General features: G+C 54.2%; 1 protein-coding gene across 1 annotated transcript; it reads right to left on the reverse strand.

Moving 5' to 3' along the window:
• Positions 1-1,468: 1,468 nt before the first annotated feature.
• PPM1J (protein phosphatase, Mg2+/Mn2+ dependent 1J) lies at positions 1,469-23,126 on the reverse strand. The gene is given in 11 exon segments (XM_045015689.1): positions 1,469-6,196; positions 6,677-6,828; positions 7,433-7,540; positions 9,013-9,076; positions 9,335-9,453; positions 12,682-12,766; positions 15,769-15,881; positions 17,370-17,538; positions 17,540-17,691; positions 18,172-18,298; positions 22,843-23,126. Coding segments are annotated over 11 exon segments (1,521 nt in total). The 3' UTR covers positions 1,469-6,048.
• Between the last annotated feature and the right edge of the window lie 387 nt (positions 23,127-23,513).

Below are 23,513 nucleotides of genomic sequence, written 5' to 3' on the forward strand. Positions count from 1 at the left end.
CAGCAGCGAAGGGAGCGTCAGTGTAAACAGGGCTAAGGTGTTTTCACCACCTGACTCTGATCTGAGCTACCTGAATCCTCCTCCCCCATCCCAAGCCTTCTGCTAGGCTGTGGCTCAAATGGGCACCTGCACAGAACTAATGCAAGACTCTTAACAAGAGAGGCCATCAACTGCTGGTGCTTAGAGAGGGTGTGAGGTATACGGGCAAAGCAGACAGCCCCCTGGAGCAGCATATGGAAGGAGCACCCCCAGAATAGCATTGGGTCTGCCCTGGGATTTAGTTGCCCACCAACAGACCAGTTCTGAACTACTACTTGCCTCAGGCCGTGGAGTTTTGGTTCACCCGCATCTCCCCTCCCCAGGGGCACCCTGCTTCTGTACAGCCGTGCGCAGTGGACTCCTATGGGTCATGTCCCAGGAGCCTTGGCAGCAGCGAGACACATTTGCACACGCTGGAAAGAATTCAGGTGCATGCTTGGGAACTACGGGAGCAGAAGCCGAGAGACCATCAACTCCTTTCTCCAACTTATATCAAAGAGACTCGAGGGGCCTGGAGGTTGCTGAGCTTAGGGGAAAGGGAGCCGCAAACGAGCAAGGGTGAAGTGTGCCATATCCTATCTACGCCTAGGGAACCTAGGCCCCTGTGGAGTTGCTCAGGAGTGGGAGCCCAGAGGAACCGGGAGCTCACAGAGGGCTGAGAGGAGGAGAGAACTTCCAGGATCTGTGTCCTGGCTTATGGCCCCTTGAGTGTGGGAGCACCAGGGCCGGCGCAACCCATTAGGCGACCTAGGCAATCGCCTAGGGCACTAACATTTGAGGGGTGGCGACTGCGGCAGCCAGATCTTCGGCCGCCCCGGTCGTCTGCGGTATTTCGGGGGCGGGACCTTCCGCCGCCTCTGTCGGGGGCGCCATTTCGGGGGAGGGACCTTCCGCCGCGTAGGGTGCCAAAAAAGCTGGCGGCGCTCCTGGGGAGCACCCGGGGGCTAAGTCCCTCCTGGCTCTTATCTCAGTGCACCGGCTCAGCCTCTAAACTTGTCTTTGTGCAGCTGTACAGGGGGGCGGGGGAGGGGAAAGACAGCGCAAGGCGTGAGAGCGCGTAGATTGTTCCACTCTGTGTCATAGTGCCCCCTGGTGGCAGAGAGTGGTGTGGCAGTGGCCCTTCTGCTCTAGCGCCCCCTGTTGTCAGCCAAAGTGGTTCTTCTGTGGTTCTCTTCTAGGGGCCTTGGCCCTCTGGCCAGGTCATGCTTAAAGTTCAGTCCCTTCCTGAACCAACGAAAGTCCAACCAAAACATCCAGCCAACCATGCTGCCGCCTCTCTTGGGCCTGCCAGGTTTCCCTGCTGCCTCCTCAGTAGCGGGGTTGAGCTAGCATGCTGCAAATAGCAGCGTGGACATTGCAGCACCAGCAGAGGCTCAGGTTAGCCACCCGCACTCGGAACAACCTGACCTTCCTTGCCCTCCGTCCCCCCCGGGGATCTGGAGCTGGGTTGGTGAGCCCCAGCCTCCGCCGGTGCATCAATGCCCATGTCGCTGCGCTTAGCATGTTTGTGTGAGCCCAGCTAGCGCCCGTCCGTGTACGTGGCCTGGGAGCTCTGCACCCAGCTGCAGTGTAGGCATCCTCTCATGGGCCCTACCTCGGGACTTCCCACAGGAGCCCAAGTTTCTCCCTATGGTCCCGATCACAGTGTATTCACCAAATTATGAGGCCCAGGTGTTTGTCATACTAACGCCTGTCTCCCTGAGCCCTGCTCCCTTTGGGTGGGATGCAGTTTATTTTGGGCCAGGTGGGGCTGACTGAACAGGGCGGGTTAACCACAGACCTCCTGGCCCTTGAAGGCCACCCTGTTACAGAGTGTAATAAGGAGGGGAGAGCAATGGGCCGTGCTATCGTATAGGGGCCACCTTGGCCTATTCTGCCCATCCCCCCACTGAATTGCCTTCACCTCCCCAGACCACGCAATCTATGGCCTCAGGTTAAAGGAACATGCGTCTCCATGGAATGAATGACCCTTGGATGGCGGCATCTCCTGGCTTTAATCAGGGCTGCATTTCTTTTATGTCCACCCTTGTTTTGGGGAAAGGACTCTGGATATTTATTTAGCTATTAGTTTGGAATTTTACCACCAAATCCCATAACTCCATGGCTCAGCAGAAGGGAAATCTTAAAATCCAGCTGGTGAAAGGCAATGAGAAGAGAAATGGATCAGCCCCTTTCTGGATACCGCGAGTCAGCCTCATAGGACCCAAGTTGAGAAAGCAACAGAGATGTGTTGGTCCTTTTCCCCAGCAAATGCCACCCCAAGGGATACGAGGATCTCCTTGGACTGATTTCCCCTGGTAATTGCTTCCCGTATGCAAGTAATCAGTTGCAGAAATGAAAGGACATCACTCCTTTTCCAGCTAGACCTGAACTTGCCCTCCAAGATATACTATTGTTCACTGCAAAAAAATAACTCTCAACTGAAACTGAAAGGCCCAGGAGCTAGGAATTGTTCAAAGGGGCAGTGGGTCATTCCTTGAAGATACTTAACCAACCATTCTTAATGGTCTGATGTCTTCTTGGGCGGTGAGACTAAACATCCCTCCTCTGGAATTCTTAATGATGCGATTATTGTTCTCTCTCTCGTTTCTATTTTAGGTCATCTAGCCCACACACCTCCCCAGAATCAAGGCCAGATTGTTTCCAACACTGCATTTCTAGCGTTTTCTCCAGCCTTGCAGGAAGGCTGGATTGTCAAAGGGAGTTCAACTTCCCACTGAATGGGATTTGCGTGCCTAGTTTCCTGAAGTTCCTTTGAAAATCCAAGCCTTACGTGCCCTCTCCCTTGGGGAGATATTCCACAGCCTGAGAAATCTCATCACTTTTCTTGATTCTCAGCCTGTTTCCCCTTTCTGAAGGTCTGCTCTGACTCCTAGCCAACGAAAGACTCCTATTGACTTGAAGTGGGAGTTGGGTCAAGCTCTGAATTTCATCCCATTTCTCCTTGTGGCACCTTCAGGGCTCCACTCCAAATGACTCTCCCTCCTCAGTGTTTACATTCTTCTGATATGTCTTGACAGTGACCATCTAACCCAGGTATTGGCCAGCCAGGAGAGACATAATGAGCTATTAACCTCCCCTTTTAAATCAATCCTTCCAGCCCCTGTGGTCATTTCTGTTGTTTCCCTATGAACTCCCTCACCCCAGCCATATGCAGAGGGACTATCACAAGATTGCATAGGCGTAGCTGGGAACAGAAATTGGCACCTTGAGTAGTCTACGCCGGGAACAGAAATTGGCGCCTTGAGTAGTCTATTCCAAGAACATGTCTGAGAGGCCACCTCCTTTGTTTGCTATGTTGATAAGCTGCACAGGATGCTGGCACTATATAAGCAATCATAAACAAAAACAAGACTGTAAAGGGCTATGCAGTCCTTGAACCCTGATCACTTGCAGTTATTAAAGATCTGGCTATATGTCTCACAATAGCAGGGTTCTGGCTAGTTTTCAGTTGAGGAAGCACATTCCGCCTCTCTAGAGTTTCTTCTACAGTTTTAGGCAGATGCAGGATTTTGTCTTCATTTCCTGTCCTGGACAGCAGAGTCGTACTGCTGTTTGGTGTTATGCAACCTTCCCCTGTGGTCCACCCCAGAGGTTGCTGCATTTCAGCTGGAGGGTGTGGGAGTGAAATGATTCTTGTAAAACACCTTGGGCCATTCAGCGTGGGAGGTGCTACATAATAAAAAAAAATATTGCGGCCTAGGAAATGTAATAAAATGCCGACCTTCTCTAGTGCCTTACATGCATGGGTCTTTTAGCAGGGTGCCCTGCCCCTCGCTAGAACACGGGATTTGGGATCCATGCACGGTACCGTGTTAACACGGGGACCACGTTAAAATGAATTGCAATTAAAGTAATTAAATTTGGGATCCATGGCCACGACTGCATTATATGCAAATTAGTGCTATATAGACGCGCATTCTAGTGAGAGTCCGGTGTATTATCACATTTTGGGTTAAAAAAAACAACAAAATCAAATAAGAGGCTCTCAGAGCATCCGCAATTTGTTCTCTCTCCAGCTCCTGGATACACAAGAGAGTCAGCTCCACTCCTCGGGTGTCATCTTGCCCACTTGAGGTGAGTCAGTGGTTACTAACTGGGTAACTTTCACTTAGTCGGCACTAAAGAACAACACCTGGCAATGACAGTCAATTGAAAATATGACCAAATTGCTTGGCATCAGGGAAGGCAATGTTCCACTCTTAGCGTATTTGGAGTGGGGGAGATTTTGCATGATCTGATCTATGTGAATGAGGAGGAAGATACTGGCTCATAGAGGTCTGTCTGGGTATATTTGCTAGCAACCCTGTAAACTACTCATAAGTGACTGGCTTTCAGGCAAGTCTCCTTCACAGAAGGCTCTGCAATAAAGACTTGGCAGTGGGATTCCTGGAGGCATTCTGTATTTAAAAACACAGGTACACACAGGGCGATCTAACAATCTCCTTCCAGCACAGAAATGTCAACAGATTAAACACTCCCTGAATGCCTTTTAGTTCCAACTAAGTGTACCCAGTATATTTACATCTCACAAATTGCGAGTTACAAACAACATTCACCAGAAGGTGACACATCATGACAGTGCTTGGTGCTCCTGGCAGCAGCAGGACACGAGAAATAGTCAATGCCAAAGTGTGTTTCAGAAACGGAGGGAATTTGCTACCCTGGGACAGCATTTTATAACTACTACCCTTCATCACACTCTGCAGAGACCCAGAACATTCATGTCTCAGATCAGAGGTTTGCAGAATGTGTTGCTTTTTCTAAATCAAGTATTCTGCAGGGCAGGGAAGGGCAGAGCAAAGCTGGTCACTGCTCTGAGATTAATACAGGAAAGAAGGTGATTTGCTTTTTTTTAGAAAAAACACACATCTTATTAATTATCCTTGGCTCTCAGCTAAGCACAGAGATGCAGCATATTTAAGTTGCAAGGTCTTTGGGAGCAGGCCTGGTCTGTATTTTGAACAGAAGTAAGCACCAAATTCATTACAGCTGGTGGAAAAATGGGATGAAAGTTTTGTGGACGTTTCATCCCAGTTGTTTTCATTTAAATTTGGAAATTTTCAGACCAGCTCTTCACTTAAGAACAAACAATAATTGAGCCAATCCCCAGCCTTGGCATCTGGGAACTCAACATCGGCCCAGGGTGCTAAAGCAGCTCTGGTGGAAGGCGCAGAGGACTAGCAGGGGTGGTACCTGCTCACGGGAAGCCCACGTACATATATTTCTAAGTATTTATACAGTGCCCATCACCATGGTAACTGGGTGCCTACTCCGGGTTACAAAGCTGAGACTAAGACACAGGAAGTGGACTGAAGGCTGCATGACCAGCAGGAGGGCAAGCGTGAAGGAAGCGTGCTTGGCCACAGCCACCCACAGCATGGCTCCATCCCAGTGCTCTCTCTGGCAGGACTGTTACCTTAGCTACGAGCAGGAGCTCAGGCGCCAGGACTGTGCATGCCAGGCGATGAGGCACTAGTGTTGTTACGAGGACTGGACAGGCGCCCGTCCCACGGGCGTGTGGGAGCAGCAGCTGGTGCAGATCTCGACGGGGGAGGAAGAAGGGTTTACAGAGGGCAGCAGGCACTCCCCAGGGCATGGGGAACTGCAGCCCCTCCTGCTAATCCACCCCATTCTCACATTACCAGAACCAGCAACCACAGTCCTGGGGGCTCTCCCATCCCTGCAGAGGACACTTGGAGAGCTGAGTAAGAACACAGTCCTCTCACGGGAACCAGGTCAGGTAGGGTTGGCTACAGGTGCTGGCATCAAAACAGTCCTGCCTTGCTCTTCCCAGCCGGCTTTTCCATCACTAGCTGCTACGGCTCTATGCTCTGCCCAGCGGCAGAGAAGCAGCAGGTGGAGAGGAGGCGCGGGGGCAGACTGGGTTCCAGGGTTTCTTACTCCTCTTGTAGGAGAGGCAGGAAGCTAGTCAGGCGGCCCCTGCGCCCCGCCAGGTCCTGGTCCCATGCCGACTGGAGCAGTGCCGCGCCCCGGGGCAGCTTGGCCTCACGTGTAATTGCCGGGGCCGCCCAGAGGAATCACGAAGACGGAGATGTCGTCTCCGGAACCCAGCTTGTCGTTGGCCAGCCGCCAGCCTCGCTCCTTCAGCACCCCTCTGGACCTCACCACCAGCTCGTAGGCGGCCATGGTGTACCTGCAGTGCCGCCGGGGATGACAAACGGAGGCAGCCAGTCAGCAGCAAAGGCTCCCCCCCCCCGCCCCCGCCATCCACACTTGGGGCAGATCCCCCATCCTAGAACCCCCTACTGAGGCTGACTGTACACCCTGGTGAGAAAGGCAATGGCTGGGGGGGGGGGGGGTGTCAAGCTCTGTGGGGCCCGTGGGAGACCCTGTGGGGCGGTGAGAGGAATACATTACTCTCAGATGCCCCCTCCTGCCCGCTCCAGTGCTTTGTGGGAAGCAGCATCCAGCCCCACCCCTGGGAACACATGGCTGTGACACGGTGCCTTTGAGGCGAGACAACGGCAGGCTGTGGGAACTGTAGCCTGAAAGGGAATGATGGCAGCAAGTCGGGAGCACTGGGCGTTTGGTACAGCAGGGCCCCCCTCCGCCCTGCAGCCATCCTGCCCACGCCTTCACTCCAGGGACAATACGTCCAGCCCCCTTGACTCACCTGCAGGGGTCGTTCGGCTCGTAGCCCATCAGCACTTCCGTGACCACGTCAGCCACCTCCCGGTCATTGGTCACGTCCCAGAGCCCGTCGGTGCCCAGGACCAGCACGTCGTCAGGGCAGTGTTCGTACTGTGTCAGGTCGTAAACTCTGACCTGGCAAGAGACAGGGGCTCGGCGCAAACACCGGCCACTTGCTACTGCACTTCAGAAAGGGTCTGTCTAGCTCCTGCCCTGCCCTGCGTCACAGCACCATGCCCTGGCCCGTCTCCCCCAGGAGATCCTCCAGCCAGAACATGGGGATCCCAAGGGTTCCCATCTCACTGTCACCTCCCTGTCCCAGCTGGGCAGAGAGGAGACAGAAGGGAGACCAAGCAAAGCATTGTCCTCCACACCCAGACACGCGGCCCCAGCTCTGTCCAGCAAGGACGGCAGCCCTGCCCTGCCCTGCCTCACGGGGGTATGGGAGGATAACTGAACTAAACTCTGAACTAATCCCCCGATTATGGGGGATGAATGCCTCAGGCAGACGGCTGGGCCGGGGGTTATGGCAGACCTGTGTGACGGGCCCAGGACTGGAATAACCGGGGCTGCGTAAGGGCAGGCCAGAGGTGCCGTGGCAGAGCTCACGTGGTGCCAGCCCACGTGACCCTATCGCTAAAAGCCCCTCCCTGAGGTGAGCACTGAATTCACTCACATTACCTAGCACCGCCACTGCGGGTAACTCTGGGGAGGAGGACAGCGGGCCAGCCAAACTCACCTCAGGGACACAGGAGAGGAAAGGCTTGATGTGGATATTGGAGTTGTAAACCTTGAGGTCGTGGTCTCCTAAGCCCCGCGTGACCCCGATTGTCGCCATCACCCGTGCCTGGTGGGAAAGCAAATCAAACAGCTTCACTGTCTGCTCCCCCTTGGCCCCAGGGAAACGCACGCACGGTGGGTGCTGCAGTCAGTGCATCTGCAGGGGGGCTAAGTGGGCCCTTGGGCTCACTAAAGAAAACAGGGCTGGAATTTAAACCTTCAGAGACAGAAATCCCCCCCCCAACCCACTCACCGGCAGAAGCCAGACAAGAAGAGTCCCCCCAAACCACTGCAGACTCTAATGTCCCAGTTCCATGCCTGGATTTCTCTGACCCCTCTAAACTCCTGGCCTCCCTGTTCAATGGGGATTGTGTCTTTATGACACACTGTACCCCATGTTCACCACTTTTATATGGCTATGATATATTCCATAGAAAGTTGACCTTGTGAGGTATCATTTAAAAACTCATAATCTACTGAACATCATTGTCCTGTTAAAATGTGTATAACAACAGTGTGTGTAAAGCTATAAGATTACATCTATGTTTGTTACTGAAATATGTTGTAATTCTGAGGAATGCCTACAGACTAGCTCCTCAGAGACAACAAAGGACTGGCCACAGGTGTTAGAAAATTATTAACTGCTGAAACAACCTTTCACCAGCAATGGAGACTGTACATAAAGAATTTACATGTCATCTCCAGGAGGGCTCAAACTTCATGTACACAGAAGGTATAGGCAAGAAATTTAAAATTCACCTAAAAGACATTTTGAATTTCATGTGCACAGGGGACTGTTTTGTCTACCCCCCAGCTGGGGGTAATCCTCAAAGAGGGGAAAAAAGGAATGAGAATGGAGAACTGAAACACACAAATTACCTCTCCTCCCCAATCCAGGCAGCAAGATCGCTTGAAAGACAAATGTGCATCATTGAACTCGGGGGAGCGGTCCTGGCCTGGAGGTTTTCTAGCCAGTACAGACTGCTGAAAGCTTTTGGGTAACAAACCTTTTTGCTTTTAATCCTATTAGCCTTGGTAACATTTAAGAATTAGCCTGCATCTTTATTTTTTTATTTCTTTTGTAACCTGACTTTAATGCCTTAGCACTTGTAAATCACTTAAAATCTATCTCCCTCTAGTTAATAAACTTCTTGTATTGTTTTATCTAAACCAGTGTGTTTGTTTGAAGTGTTTGGGAAGTCTCTACTCAGGTCAACAGGGCTGGTGCATATTCATTACCCATTGTTGGAATGACGGACTAATTATGAGCTTGTACGGTCCAGTGGGCTACTGGCCAGTGCAAGATGCACATTTCTGGGGGGCAAGGCTGGGACTGAGAGAGAGGCAGATTTCGCCCTGTATCTATTCATGGCTATGTGGGAGAGCATTCATGTATTCAGTTGGGAGTGACGTGACATGCCAGTGTGCGAGCAGAGCCTGGCTGTTCTGACAGTAAAGCAGTGGAGAAGGCATCCCAGCAGTCCAGCATGTACCCTGGGGAATGTCACAGTCTGTATCTCACACCTGCAGTTCCTTTACCTTTTTGCCTTCTCCGTAGATAAGCGGAAACTTCAGGTCGTCCTCTTCTATCCTTTTATAAGCCCTGGTTACAAACAGGGAGATGACCTGTTACGGGGCAGGTAAAGCTTCTGGCAGCACCCTGGCCTGTTTTCAACAGAGCAGCCTCTGCCCGTCAGACACTCAGGCCCTGCCTACGCTGGCGGCTGCCAACAGGTGCAGCTGAACCAACCTGACAGGGCACAGCCGCATGGGGGAGTTTCTCTTTGACAGGGGCAGGGGGACCTAAGCAGCTAAGTCACCAGGCTGGCGCAAAGCGTAACGAGCAGGTTAGTGGCCTTACCAGCCGTTCATGTTCTGGTCTCTGTACAGCATCTTCTTCCCCAGCTCCTTGTGCTGAATTCTCCGGGGAAACTCGAGGTGCGTGAACTCATTCCCCAGCAGCTCAGGTCTCAAAAACCCCTGAGGGGAGAAAACAGCAGATTCAGCTGCAAAACCCAGCAGCGCCCTGTGAATGTAACAAGACACACGGCCTGGGCCCCAGGCATGCAGCAGGGGCTATGCTGGAGAGGGGGCCCACAGCCCATTGTTTCCCAGCTCATTAAGACACCGGGCTTTGAGAGCCAAGGCGAACGTTCAGGCCGGGCTCCTGGGCACATCAACCCCCTCTGCACCACAGCAAGGGCACCATACGCTGGTCCCCAGGCAACACAGCTTGGGTGCCAGCGGTCTTTTCTCCAGCTGCAGCTGCGCTGCCTTATTTCATGAAGGTCTGACTCATGTTTGGTGGCTTCCAATAAGCGTCCCGGAGAGGATGGTTCTGATTTCAATGGGCTTGGGGTTCCCTGGGTCACTCCTCAGAGGGGTACAGCGAAAGGGCCAGACACTGCCAGGAAAGGGGCTAAAATGGCTTTTATTATTGGTGACAACAGCAACACATCTCACTGCGATTGGAAAGCCTGCAGGGTGTCTTTCCAGGGCAGCCACCTCCCAGCACTGCACCGGAAAGCCCCAGTTCCATGTGAGAACGTAGCGGCTCCATGTAGTTCTGGGCACAAATGCCACTCGTGATGTCAACGGGGGCCTTTGCCCGCGCTGATCTGGAAAGGGCTTTGCAATAATTGGCCCAGAGGGTCTGGCTGAAATATGCAAGAGAAAAAATTCAGGGGGATGCTGAAATGCACCCAGGTCCAGTTCAGGTACCCAGAGGTCACCCGTGGGTTGCAATAGCGAGGCGGAGTAGGGCAAGAGACAGTCAGTCACCAGCCTGAATTATGAACTAGCAGAGACGAGAGAGGGGCACCGGGTACAGACAGCAAACACAGGCCCAAATCAGCAACCTGCACCTGGGGCTCAGAGATGGCCAGTGAAAAGCAACAGGCAGTGACTTCTCTTCTCTCAGCCAGAGCCTCCGGGCCATGATTAACGCCAGGGCCTCTGCCAACCCCTCCTGTTCATTTGCCCAGATGCAACGAGAGGAAACACTGGGATTTAGATACTGAACTAGCCTCTGTGGGCGGTGCCATTGTTAACAATGTCCTGTCATTACTGAATATTTCCTTGGACGGTTAAACAGCGCCCATGTGAAGGTTCCCAACGGTTTCATTCTGCAAAGAGAGGGATCTCCTCAGGGACCCAATTCCCTTCCCACCTCCCAAAACCTTCAGTCCCATATTTCTCCATGGGTCTGGGATGGTCCATGGACCACAGAGTGAGAACCACTGCTCTGAACAAAGCCAAATTTCCCCCAGCAGACCCCTAGCCAATGAGTTGGCTGCTCAAGCTTCCAAGGGAATCTTCTGCATCAGCCTACCCCTGAACCCGCAGCAGTGGGGCAGGGAACTTTGACATGCAATTATCACATTGCACCAGAGAGTGCAGGGATAAGAGAGATTCAGTGCTGAGATGCAGGGAGGGACATGGGGTGGGGGGATTCGAACCATGTTAGCAAATGCCAAATGACTTAGCAGAGGAAAAGACGAGAGCGGGAGGTGAGGGAATCCAGTGCAGAGCTGCAGACAATCGCTGCTGGAAGGAAGGCTGTTCCCAGGGACTGTGTTTTCTATCTACAGGACCAGAAGTCCAACTGTGACATAAATGCCCTCCGTTTAGCTTGTGTAATGGTCTGGAGTACTGGCCCGAAACACTGCGGCTTGCAGCAGCATTGCTGCAGTTCCCTGCATTATTATTAGGGTACTTTTTGGATACAAAGCCTACAAAAGGACTTTGGCTGAAACTGATCCACCCCAGCCCATGGGGCAAATATAGGGTTGATTTTCTGACTGCTCAGTTTTTCTGCCACAGCCAATTGGAGAGACTCCACTGCTGGGTGCAATTTCCTCCTTTCCGGGGCTGTTTGAAAATAGAGCGGAGAATAGGAAACCTCCTGGGGTTTTTCCAAGGTATAGTCTGAGCCAGGAAACATGTCCAGCAAAACCTCAGCTAACTCCCATGTCACCTTCTCCCTCCCACTCTCTGTGGTGGGTTTTCTTTACAACCATATCAAGTTTCATTTTGCAGCAGAGTGATTTTTCCCAGGCAAACTGGAGAGGGAAGCTTTCAGGAACCACAAAAGCGATGCTCAGACTTGATCTGTTTTCCTAGCGCTGTAGCGGGCAGCGGGGTGCAGAACCAAGGCCTGGCAATAGCAGAGTCTCCCATTACCTGCTCCTCCAGAAAAGAACAATGGGGCCTGGGAACATGATGGACAAAAGGAGGGGCAATGTGTACGTCCAGGACACTGCTGCTTTCACAGGGGATGAGACAGAACTAAATAAATATCAGAGGGGCCTCGCCCTTCCCGTCTCTCTGCTTCACGCACGGCACACAGTCCATTGGCTCTGTGCTGGCGCCAGGAGCCAGATTGCCAACCCGGAGCGCTGCCCTCTCTATGCCCAGCGTGAACGCAGAACGAGCCATAGCAAGGCAAGCGCTCCCCACGCTGGCCTGCTCGGACCTAGGGGTGAGAGGCAGTTCAGCCTCCACGGCCCATTCTGCCCTCGGCCTCTCTGCTGAGGCTGCTACATGAGAGGTTTGTCCGCGCAAGAGGGAACGGGCTGAGACCACTGACTCGCTCCCGGGGTCCCCAGACAGCTCTGAGCCAGCGTAACTGCCAAGCTGGCCTGGACCCAGTGCCTTAGAGGGTAAAGACCATTCCCTAACCCCCAAGACAGTCCAACGTGGGGCTGGATGGGAACTAATGGGCGGGAGGGATAGCTCAGTGGTTTGAGCATTGGCTTGCTAAACCCAGTGTTGTGAGTTCAGTCATTGAGGAGGCCACTTAGGGATCTGGGGCAAAAATCAGTACTTGGTCCTGCTAGTGAAGGCAGGGGGCTGGACTCAATGACCTTTCGAGGTCCCTTCCAGTTCTAGGAGATAGATATATCTCCAATTATTATTAATTATTATTATTATAGGCCCCACCTCTCATTCCCAACCCCCATCCAGGCCCCGCCAAACTGCACCTATTTCACAATCTGGGGCAGAAGGAAACCGCTGCTGATTCACCCGAGGGGTCGTATTTAGCGAACAAACCTCACAAGTGATCTCAGTGCGGCTTGCACTGCAGCCATTTCCCCAGCTGCACAACTGCCCGGTGAGCTGCCCTGCTCATCTGTTTACGGAGACAGACGGTCAGCAGTGGGGGAAGGGGTTTAGAAGGAATCAGATGAGAAGAAAGTTCTTTCTTACTAAAAACTGTAGCCTCTGTCTCTCTGTTTCTGGAGTAAATTCCCTGGACATTGGAATGATTTCCCCGTTACGGATGATAATGGCCCTGCAATGAAATATGGAATGATGAGATTAGTGAGAAAGGGAAAGCGGCTGGTCTCTCTTTTCACAGCTAAGGGAGGAACGTTACCGTGGGTTCCCTCCAGACCTGCCGGAGGCTCCTGGTTTATTTACTGCACAACACACCTTTGAGGAGCGAGGTCTCACACTGTCCATTCGCCATCCTGTATTTTTGTATCTGCTGCTTTCAGATTCCACCAGCCCTGAGCTCAAGAACCGGTTGTTGGCTCTGCTACTGCGATTCCCCCAGCAGCTGCTATTGGGAGAGCCAGGCATGGGGGGCGCAGTCTGCCTCAGTGAGACCACAAGGGTTAAAAAATAAAAAGTAGAAAGGGGGACAGAGAAAATAATCTAGGGTGGAAAGTGGAGCAGCGGCGGTTGGCTGTGTGAAAAGGATCTGCGTTAAGGTCACAGAGGCATCGTTAACAGGAGAGCGGGACAGGGAGAATGCAGAACTCCTTGGCAGTTCACAGACAGGATATGCGGGAATATTATCCCGTGTTACTTGTTCACTGCCAGTGCTGTGCAAGACAGGATGGGCTGTTCAGCGGATATGTAAAAAAAGCTGCTCACGGCACCTGGCCAGAGGTTACCAAGTGCAGCTAAGGTCCTTGGGCATCAGTGGCCTGGCTGGATCTCTGGCTTTCGCTGCGCTATGGTGGCGGGGTCCCCTCCACGCACTGTGCAACTGCTGCAGGCACCCCTGGGGCCCGCTCGGTGTTTGCTTCCCTGACCAGAGGTAAAGCCGAGACCTTGACTCAGTTGCTGCCGTCGCTCCGGAAGGATCCCAGCGTCGCCAGCCAATGGATGAGAAGCGTCTGGTCGACATTACGGGGCCGGTCAGTGGCCGTGTGGGAACGGCGCTCACTTATGAAGCAGGTTCTAGCCCCTGTGCGTGCTCTGAGCCACAGCCACTGATCAACCACCCCACAGTCCCCGTGCTGCCCTGCCTGTTGGCTCAGTTAGACTGCAAGCTCCCTAGGGGAAGGGCTTCCACTACACGTGAGCACTCGGGCCCTGGCACAAGGGGGCCCGACCCCCAACCGGGGCTCCCCCGGCTCCTGCAACAGAAACGGCACCAAGAACCACCCCCAGCCATTGCTCTGTGAAGCCAGCGTTATACTAGTGCCTGTGCGGAGGGCAGGGACAGCTGCAGGAGAGAGAGATGGGCTCTACTCTGCCTCGTACCCCCCCCCAGCAGGACCCTTAACTGACTTCCCTTGTTTAACCGAGCACCACGGACAGAGCTGAACGTGGGAGCCCAGAGCAGCACGTTGGATCAGTTACCAGGAGCCGCACTCCAACAGGGACACAAGAGATGGCCTCTTCCGGCCAAGCTGGGTCTCACCATCTGGGACACTTTGCTCAGACCCACGCATGGGACAGCGGCTGGCAGCGTGGAGAGGAGCTCATGAGAGGCCTGCTGAGGCCACTAGAAGCTGTCAGAGATGAAACCGATGCCTGCTCCCTCCAGCTACCTGCAGCTGTGACGGAAGATGCTTCCTCCATTTGGCACGAGCACCTTCCACGCAACAACACCGCAGCACAGGGCTCTCCAGCAACGCAGGGTTCACACTGACGACAGTCACAGCCTGGCCTACTCCACCGCGTCGCTGCATTTCCTGGCCAGTGGTCAACAGAGAGCTTCAGCAAGACCCTCTCCAGACCGGTGGCTCCCCCCTCGGCCCAGCTTCATCAGCTGCCAGTGCCACTCACAGCCTCCTTCAACTCGCTCCTACAGCAGTTCAGCTGGGTGTGAAACGCCACTACGCAGGACACCAAGTTCACCCCCCCCACCCCCCGAAACAGCAAATTCACCAACATCCACATTTGCTGGGGTGACATTTATGCAAGGGGGGCCCAATTTTCAAAAGTACCTAAGTGATTTAGGAGCCTAACTGCCACTGATTTCCACTAGTACTTAAGCACCTAAGTCACATAGGTGCTTTTGTAAATAAGATTTAGATTGCAAGTGCCTAAGGGCTTATCTACACACAGGTTTTGCACCACTTAAACTATCACCCCTGCCCCCAATCAAAATAGTTACACGGGTACAAAAAGTACCTGCACCCCTGGGCTCAGACGCACAGGGTCCATCTACGCTGCAATAAAACGCACGTGGCACAGCCGTGGCTGGCCTGGCTCAGGCAGTGGGGCCGTTTGGGCTCAGACTGAACCCCGGGTTCTGAGACCCCACAACACGGCCACGCTGAGAGCTTTAGCCCCGCAGGGCTCCGAGACTCAGTGGTTTTTCCTTGCCATGGAGGCGTACACCCAGGCGCTCCTGCACATCTCCCCCAGGGGGATTTTCACTCCCCTCCAGCCGGCTACGGAGTGAAATGCAGGTCAGGCCTGGAGTCTGATTTATAACAAAATGTGACGCATGCAGCGGAAAGGGCTGTTAGGAAATACTGCTAGCGGAACAGACGAACCCACTCCAGAGACCCACTGCTCCCGTCTTTAATCACACCCAACAAGATGCTGCCAAGGAAGGCGTCTGGAGCTTAAGGAATCAAATCCCGAGTTAAAGGAGACAATTCTACACTACCCGAGTGCACCGGGCCGACGGGAGGACACCAGCATTCATTCCTTCGGGCTTTCTCTGCTGCTCTGAAGGCCATTCCCTACAGCTCTGGACAGTTTGCTATTGAAACACCCCTGTGACAGTGCAGGGACCTGCAGGTTACAGCTGTGTGCAGAGGCATGCGGCGCAGCACTCTCATCGGCCCCAGCCCCAAGCTTTGGGATCCACGCCTGGCCAGTAGCTGTGACAGGCCGGGTTTCTCCTGGGCTGTCACATGCCTTCAAAGCTTTTTTTTTTTTTAAATGGGCGTAGTTATTTCCTCGATCAGTCAGTGACTGGGCTCTGGAGGGTGGGGTCGGACCCATTTCCAGCAGGCAACGGAGGAGTCTTAGCCCATAGTCACACGGTGTCTGCAGCTGCCCTGGCCCAGACCCTGGCCCCTGTACACACTCGCTGTCTCCTACCTACTGTCGCCTGCGTTTGCCACGTAGACTTTCCCCAGGAGGTAAACCACAGCCAGGGCGCAGCAGCCTCCCGCCACGAGCCGGGTCATCCGCTCCCGCTCAATCTGCTCATCCTGCGGAGACAGACAGCAATGAGACTCTACAGATGGAGGCAGCTCGAAGATGCCGAGACGTCAGGGCCCCAGACAGAGCAGGGCTCTTCTAGGCGGGCTGCTGAACCAGATGGTGGGTGGGAAGTACCCGCGCCCCTGGAGCAGGGGTTACTGCTGCAACAGGCCCTCCAGCGCGCCCTCAGTGCCAATCCGCCCTCCCCCGGGTGCAGAAAGCTCTTCGGCCTGAACCCCCTTGCAGTTCTTGCATGTCTCCCTGTTAATTCCTCATTCTGCCCCCAGCCTCCTGACCCTGGGAGGTGGGTGTCCTGTACCCTCCCCACCCCCAGCCTCTGCAACCGCCATGCTCTGCCACAGCCAGGAGCAGCAGCGAGAGGGTTAACGCCAGCTCCTCCTCTCCCTTATCGATTGCACCCTCGCTCACGCGGCTGGGCACCATTGCCAGCCCTGTGCCTGCTGCTGGGTGCGCGGGGCCCGTCCTGCCTGCCCCCCATGCACAGGGGACGCTTGGCACTGCACATGGGGCCCAAGTCTAGGCAAAATGAAGGGCCTGGCAGGCCAAGGCCCTGGCTGAGCTCTCAGCACCCGCGGGGGTTAGCAAAGACAGGGTCAGGCTCCTGAGTCCAGAGACTGCAGCTAGCCAAGCACATGCCCCAGCAGACCAAAATAGCCCTCTGCTGTCCCATCAGCACACTGGCTGCTAAAGGAAAGGAGCGTACATTCAGCTGGAACGCAGCGGCTCGGCCAGGGCCAGGGCACATCCCCCTGCCTGATCCCAGGGGCTCTGGCCAGCCGGCGCTGGACGCAGTGGCTCCTATGGGAAGTGAGGTGTCGCCTGGGTTCCCCCTGTGGCTCTCCCGGGGGCAGGCTGGGGAGAGGGGAGTCCTGCAGAGAGTGGCTTCCCTCAGCCGGCTGGGGGCTTGGGAAAGCAGCCGCAAAAAAAAACCAGCCTGAGAGCTGCTTGTGCCGAGCTGGGCTAGGCTTCGAGCTGCTCCCTTGGGTGCCATGAGACAGTCTCCGTGTGAGAGAGAAATGACACATCAGCCTCCCTCTTGCCGCGGGCCTTAATGCCTCCTGTCGCTAATGGTGACGAACAGGACGCGGCATCGCATGACACGGCAGGAGAAGCTGATCTGGTGTCGCACGACCCCTGAGCAGAGCACCTCCAGCAACGGGGCCAATCTGCACACAGTGCAGGCTGCAGGGGAGGAGACAGGGCTTGGGGAGAGCAAGGAACGCTTGGAGGGAACTTTTCTCCTCCTGCTGTAACTGTGGACGCGCTCATTAGCCCCAGACAGGCCGAATCCTTTCTGGCATCCTGCTGAGCTCCTGGCTTCGGTGATCTGTGTGGCAGTGAGTTCCACAGGTTAACTGCCATGTATGTTGTGGGGAGGAGAGATTTACAGGCATTTCCTCCTCAGACAGTTCTCTACCCAGCTCCTCCCCTTCCACCTCCTGCTCTGGGGCTGCACGCTCCCCCAGCTCGCTCACCATCCGCTTGAAGGCGTTCTCGATCGCACCGATCACCAGGCTTTCGTGAGAGACTGCCTTCTCCAGGTGGAATCGGGGCAGGGCATCGTTGGGGAGCTCCGCATGCGCTTGTGCGAGGGGGGCCCGGTTCCGCTCAGCCGGGAGCTCCCGAGCAATTCCCGGAAGGCAGAGGGGGTGGGGAGGAGTCCTGTAAGATATCCACCAAGTCCCTGAGCAGGTCGCAGATGTGAAGGTGAAGCAGCTTGGATGCCATGACAGCGGCACCGCTGCCGGCGTGGCCGTCAAACAAGCCCCAATAGTGGAAGCAAAGGTCCTTCCTGCCCTGCTAGGAGAAAGGGAACGGTTAGGGAATTCCCCTGGGAGGAAAACAAGGGGGAAGAGAGGGTGGGCACAGCTGAGCAGGGAGGTTATAAGGGTCACAGGGCTGGGGCTTGGCTGGCCCAAGGCACTGATCCCAGGCCAGTTCTAGTCCAGCCCATGAGGGGACTGACCAAGCTGGCTGCTCAGTGACTGGTGCGAAATCGATTCATTGGCGGCCTCAGCGCAGTTCCCTGCCAAAAGCAGCCCCGTCCCCTAGCGAGGCCAAGCACTGAATGGACTGAAATCCAATCGCACCCCAGAGGGACCCAGGCCCGTGTGACCTCCCCTGTCAGCACACGCAGCGGATGGAATTTTGCATGTGTGTTTCCACAGCCATTTTGCCTGGATCCTGGCAGGAGCAGGGCGTGGAGCAGGGCGAGTCAGCATGAGAATTACAGGAAGCCCTGCGAGGATCCCGGCCTCCACTGTTTATAATGCTCACCCCCTCCGCTTCCCCTGTGCATTCCTTGGGCACTGGGTTACACCTCGGACTGCATCTCCTGTCCACCACCACCACCTCACAGCAGGCTTGATCCTCATTGTGCTGGCTCTTTCCAGCATTTATCACCCTAGGGGGAATGGAAAGAGATGAGAGAGACAATGATTTGGGGGCAAACGCTCCATTTATCAGCGGATTTCACTCTGTGACTGCAGACACGGCAGGCGCCAGCCAGTCCTCCACTCCCCCTGGTTATACAGCGCGCAGAGAACAACTGCCCACTGAGACCAGCTAGCTCTTGTGGCAGGATGTTCCTTCCTGTGCATCAGGCAAAGCTTCTGACTCAGAACCTGCTACAGGCCTTGGCTGCAATTGTGTGCAAGATACACATACCAAGTCTTGCTGCCACAGGTCCTCTGCAAATGAGTTAGGTCACGTTCCAGTGTGTTCCAAAATCCTCAGTACCCCATGGAAAGCCTGGCTTGCTTAAGCAGAAGTAGGAAGGTAAGATGTACCAGCTGAAACTTTTGCAAACAGAGTGACATTAACTAAGCAATCCCCCTTGCTAAGCAAATTTCAGATCTTGATTGCAAAACCCGCTTTGTGGGAGGAAGTTGTAGATATGCAAAACAAGAAGTGCTCTTTGGGCAGCAGCTCTTTAAGTGGTTTACAGGGAAGGAATGGTGCCACATGCAGGAGAAGCAGTCAGAGCTAAACTGAAGGGTGCTTTTAACGAGTTCCTCTAATAGTCTGAAAGGTTCCTACTTCTGAGAACTCAAGTGCAGGGTTTTCTATCCCCATTACCGCACTGGAGCAAGTAACATTTCAAAGAGACCAACACCTACAAAATCTCCACCAAGCATTCTCAAAACTACAATACCCGCATGAGGAAATAAGGAAACAGATCGACAGAGCCAGACTGTACCCAGAAGCCTCCTACTGCAAGACAAACCCAAGAAAGAAACCAACAGGACTCCACTGGCCATCACATACAGTCCCCAGCTAAAACCCCTCCAATGCATCATCAGGGATCTACAACCCATCCTGGACAATGATCCCACACTTTCACAAGCCTTGGGTGGCAGGCCAGTCCTCACCTACAGACAACCTGCAAACCTGAAGCATATTCTCACCAGTAACTGCACACTGCACCATAGTAACTCTAGCTCATGAACCAATCCATGCAACAAACCTCGATGACAACTCTGCCCACATAGCTACACCAGCGACACCATCACAGGACCTAACCAGATCAGCCACACCATCACCGGTTCATTCATCTGCACGTCCACCAATGTAATATACGCCATCATGTGCCAGCAATGCCCCTCTGCTATGTACATTGGCCATACTGGACAGTCTCTACAGAAAAGGATAAATGGACACAAGTCAGATATTAGGAATGGCAATATACAAAAACCTGTAGGAGAACACTTCAACCTCCCTGGCCACACAATAGCAGGTTTTAAGGTGGCCATCCTGCAGCAAAAAAACTTCAGGACCAGACTTCAAAGAGAAACTGCTGAGCTTCAGTTCATCTGCAAATTTGACACCATCAGCTCAGGATTAAACAAAGACTGTGAATGGCTTGCCAACTACAAAACCAGTTTCTCCTCCCTTGGTTTTCACACCTCAACTGCTAGAACAGGGCCTCATCCTCCCTGCTTGAACTAACCTTGTTATCTCTAGCTTGCATATATATGCCTGCCCCAGGAAATTTCCACTACATGCATCCAACGAAGTGGGTATTCACCCACGAAAGCTCATGCTCCAAAACGTCTGTTAGTCTATAAGGTGCCACAGGATTCTTTGCTCCTTTTACAGAAGTTGGAAAGTAACCCAGAAAAACCCATCCAAGCTTTGGCTTGTTACCACCACAAACTGTGAGCAAAAAAACCCCAACTGTGTGTAAACAAACGAGAAAGATGGTAATTTCAGAACCATAATAATGCCAAAGTCTAAGACAGTGACTGCTGTTTGTTATAGTGAAACAGCACCACCAGGGGCCACCTCTAAAATATATCATTTTACAAAAATATCTTATAGCTTCTCCAAGATTTCCGGTACTCCCCCACCCCACTCTTTAATTAAAGACCAATTTCTACTAGATGACAGATCTTTGTTTGTCCCTGGGGTGCTCACTTGAAGGTAGGTTTCACTGTAACACCCCACAGGGAAGTGATGTTTCTGACAATATTTGTTATTGAAGGACAGTAACAGAGCTGTGTGCCGCACTAACAGGACAGAAAAGAAAATAGGGAGTGCTTGGAAAATCCAGGTCCAGAAAACTAGCAGTGACAACACGTACCACTGTGAAAAGCAGCAGAGCAGGCACCAGACAAAAAAACACACTGAAATGAACCCCTGATTATCTAAGGTCCTTGTCACCAATGACATACACCTCCTCCCAGCCTCTCTTCGAGCTTAAGAGGAGGCCTTTGCAAGGAATTCCCCATTAAGTCTAGTTTTTACCCGCTTCATGGCTGGCATTTCAAAAGTCTCAGGGCCGGCTACAGGACGGAGGTGACAAAGCCAAAAAAAGGCCAGGCTGCAGGAGGGTCCCTTGTGCGAGCTTAGGGGGTCTCTCCTGCTCCCAATGAGCATGATCGGAGCAGGTCTTTAAAGAAGACGTGTGAAGTGGCTCCTTCCCAGGAGCCTGGGATTCAAGTCCCTGCTCCTCTGTGATCTTGGGAAGCTCAGTCTCTCTGAGCCTCAGTTCCCCAGCTGTGAAAAGGGACAGTGAGAGATACGTCCAGTAAATACATTAAAGATTGTGAGGCACTTGGATACTGCAGTGACAGGGGCTCTATATCCAGCTGATGAAAAGGCAAACCAGACAGCAAAGCCTGGCCCTTTCAAATCTACTTTTGACTTTTCTCAGGGCCAGGTCCCAACACCCTTATTCACACGGAACACCACCTTACTCTGCGCGTCATCCCCCGGTGGCAACGTGACTGCTCCCCTGCAAAAAGTTAAGCTAACGTGTAAGCCTTCGTAGGCCTGGGGCTAAAGACGCCATTCAGTGGGAGGGCAGCGGGTACTGGCCCATCAGGTTTGCTGCCCTGCAGAAGGTGTTTATTTCACCTATGCAGGTACACAGGTAAGCCACTAATAATCCATTTAAAAGGAAAATATAACTTGTGCCTTCCAGGACAGGCAACAAATGGAATCAAAATCAGCACCTGACCCTTGGCCAACTAGATGACGATATTTACAATAGATATTATCTCAGGGCTGAGCCCCAGTAACCTTCTTACAACTAAGAGGAGCTGTCCTGCCTTGTCAGGGTGTCAAAAGACCTTAGGGAACCTCAGTGAAACTTTCATGTTCTCTGTGTGTATATATACCGGTATATATCTTCCTACTGTATTTTCCACTGCATGCATCCGATGAAGTGGGCTGTAGCCCACGAAAGCTTATGCTCAAATAAATTTGTTAGTCTCTAAGGTGCCACAAGGACTCCTGTTCTTTTTTCAGTGGAACTTGTGATAAAATGAAAACAAACAGAGCTTCCCTTTAGCAATACCACGGGTTTGAAACGGCAGGGGAGGAAACGAAAGTGGGCAGACATCTCTAAGGCAGTACGGACCTTTGCCTTACTCCAGCTCAGCGAATACAAAAAATATGGCTAAAAATGAAACTCCCACATTGTAAACTCTCTGGGAGAGGAATCACCTTTTCATTCTGTACGCGCAGAGTCCCCAACACTATGGGGCCTCTCGGCAGTACGGCAATTGTAACACAGAACAATGTGCAGCCATTCATTGAACAGTTTACACACCAAGGCTCTAGAAATATAAAATCCTCTGGTTAACGGCAAGAGTCATGGCCTCTAGAGGGAAGCTGGCCACAGCACAGCCGGGATCCTGCAAACAGGCTTCCCTGTTAACTCATGTTTCTGTGTTCAGACTCACTTCACTCACCCATTACTCATGTGCATAAGTGTCTGCAGCTTCTGCAGAACGGTGCCTCCAGCTAAATGTCTGGCTCGGACCCGTGACAGGCTTGGGAGATGCTAAGCGCCACAGGGCGAATGCACAAGAGTGGCCAAGGCAGTAGCTAAGCCAGGGAAGGGGCGTGCCCTTGGAGAGTTAAACACCACTGCATGCTTGGATCTGCTTTCCCAGTGAGGAGCAGATACTGTTTGCACATGGAGAGACCCCCAGGGGCAGGAACAAGGGAGCTATTCAGGCCTAGGGGTGCTGCCACGACCTGGCTTGAAGTGGATTCCCTCACATACAGGGTTGATTTTGGTTCAATGGCTCTCAGCATCCCCACTATACACATTGGTCCAGGACCCCTGATTCAGGGTCCCAGGCCGAGTCAAGGGGACCCTCTCTCGACGGAGATCCCGCTGGGGGAGTCAGGCATCGCAGCACCCCTAGGCTGGTTACCCCGCAGCACAGGAGCGCCTGGGTCCCGTTCCGGCGGCAGTGCCCTGTGCAAACCACCCCCCGCCTTGTCCCCTGGGCAGCTGCACCCACGGACACGCAGGGCCCAGCTGCGGGACCTTCTCCCTCCCTCCCCGGCCACCTGGCAGCGCAGGTGCTGGAACCGGGGGGGGGGCAGCACCGGGTTTGCAGTGCGGGCCAGCGGCTCTCCGCACCCGCGGGTCCCCCCCCCCTGCCCAGCTCCCTCCCCCGCAGCATCTCCCCGGGGCGCCCCGCGGCTCACTCGGCGTAGCCGGTGCTCCAGGGCAGGCGGCGGCGGCTCTCCCGGGGGCTCTGCACGGCTCTGCCCGCGTGATCGTCCGCCCGCTGCAGCTCCTCCGAGGTGAGCTGCAGAAAGGCCGGTCTGGAGAAGCCGCCGCCGCCGCCGCCCGCGGGCGGCCCCCGGCAGGCGCTGGGGCCGGGCGGGGCCGGGGGCGGCGCAGGCGAGTCCCGCGGGGGCTGAGCGCCGGGCGCCGGGCCCAGGCCCCCCACCAGCTGCGCCACCGCCGTGCGCACCCTGCCCAGCATGCTGCCTCCGCCGGCTGCCGCTCCGCTGGGGGCGGGCCGGCTCCGCTCCCCGCCTCCCCGCCGCACGGGCCGCGGATCCGCTGGGCTGGCCCCGCCCCGGCAACCCCAGAGACCCCCCTGGACGCACCCCAACACCCCTGCACCGCGCTGTTCCGCGGCACCTTCAACCCCCCATACACCCCGCTTCCCCCCAGCACCCCAGAGCCCCTGTGCCCCGCTGCTCCCTCCAGCACCTTCAAACACCCCTGCACCCCGCTGTCCCCCGTACCCCAACCCCCCTTCCCCCAGCACCTTCAACCCCCCAGCACCCCGCTTCCCCCCCCCACCCCAAAACCCCTGCAATCCGCTGCCCCTCCAGCACCTTCAACCCCCCCTGCACCCTGCTGT

The sequence above is a fragment of the Mauremys mutica genome, chromosome 4, assembly GCF_020497125.1.
Source record: "Mauremys mutica isolate MM-2020 ecotype Southern chromosome 4, ASM2049712v1, whole genome shotgun sequence".
Lineage (NCBI taxonomy): Eukaryota > Metazoa > Chordata > Testudines > Geoemydidae > Mauremys > Mauremys mutica.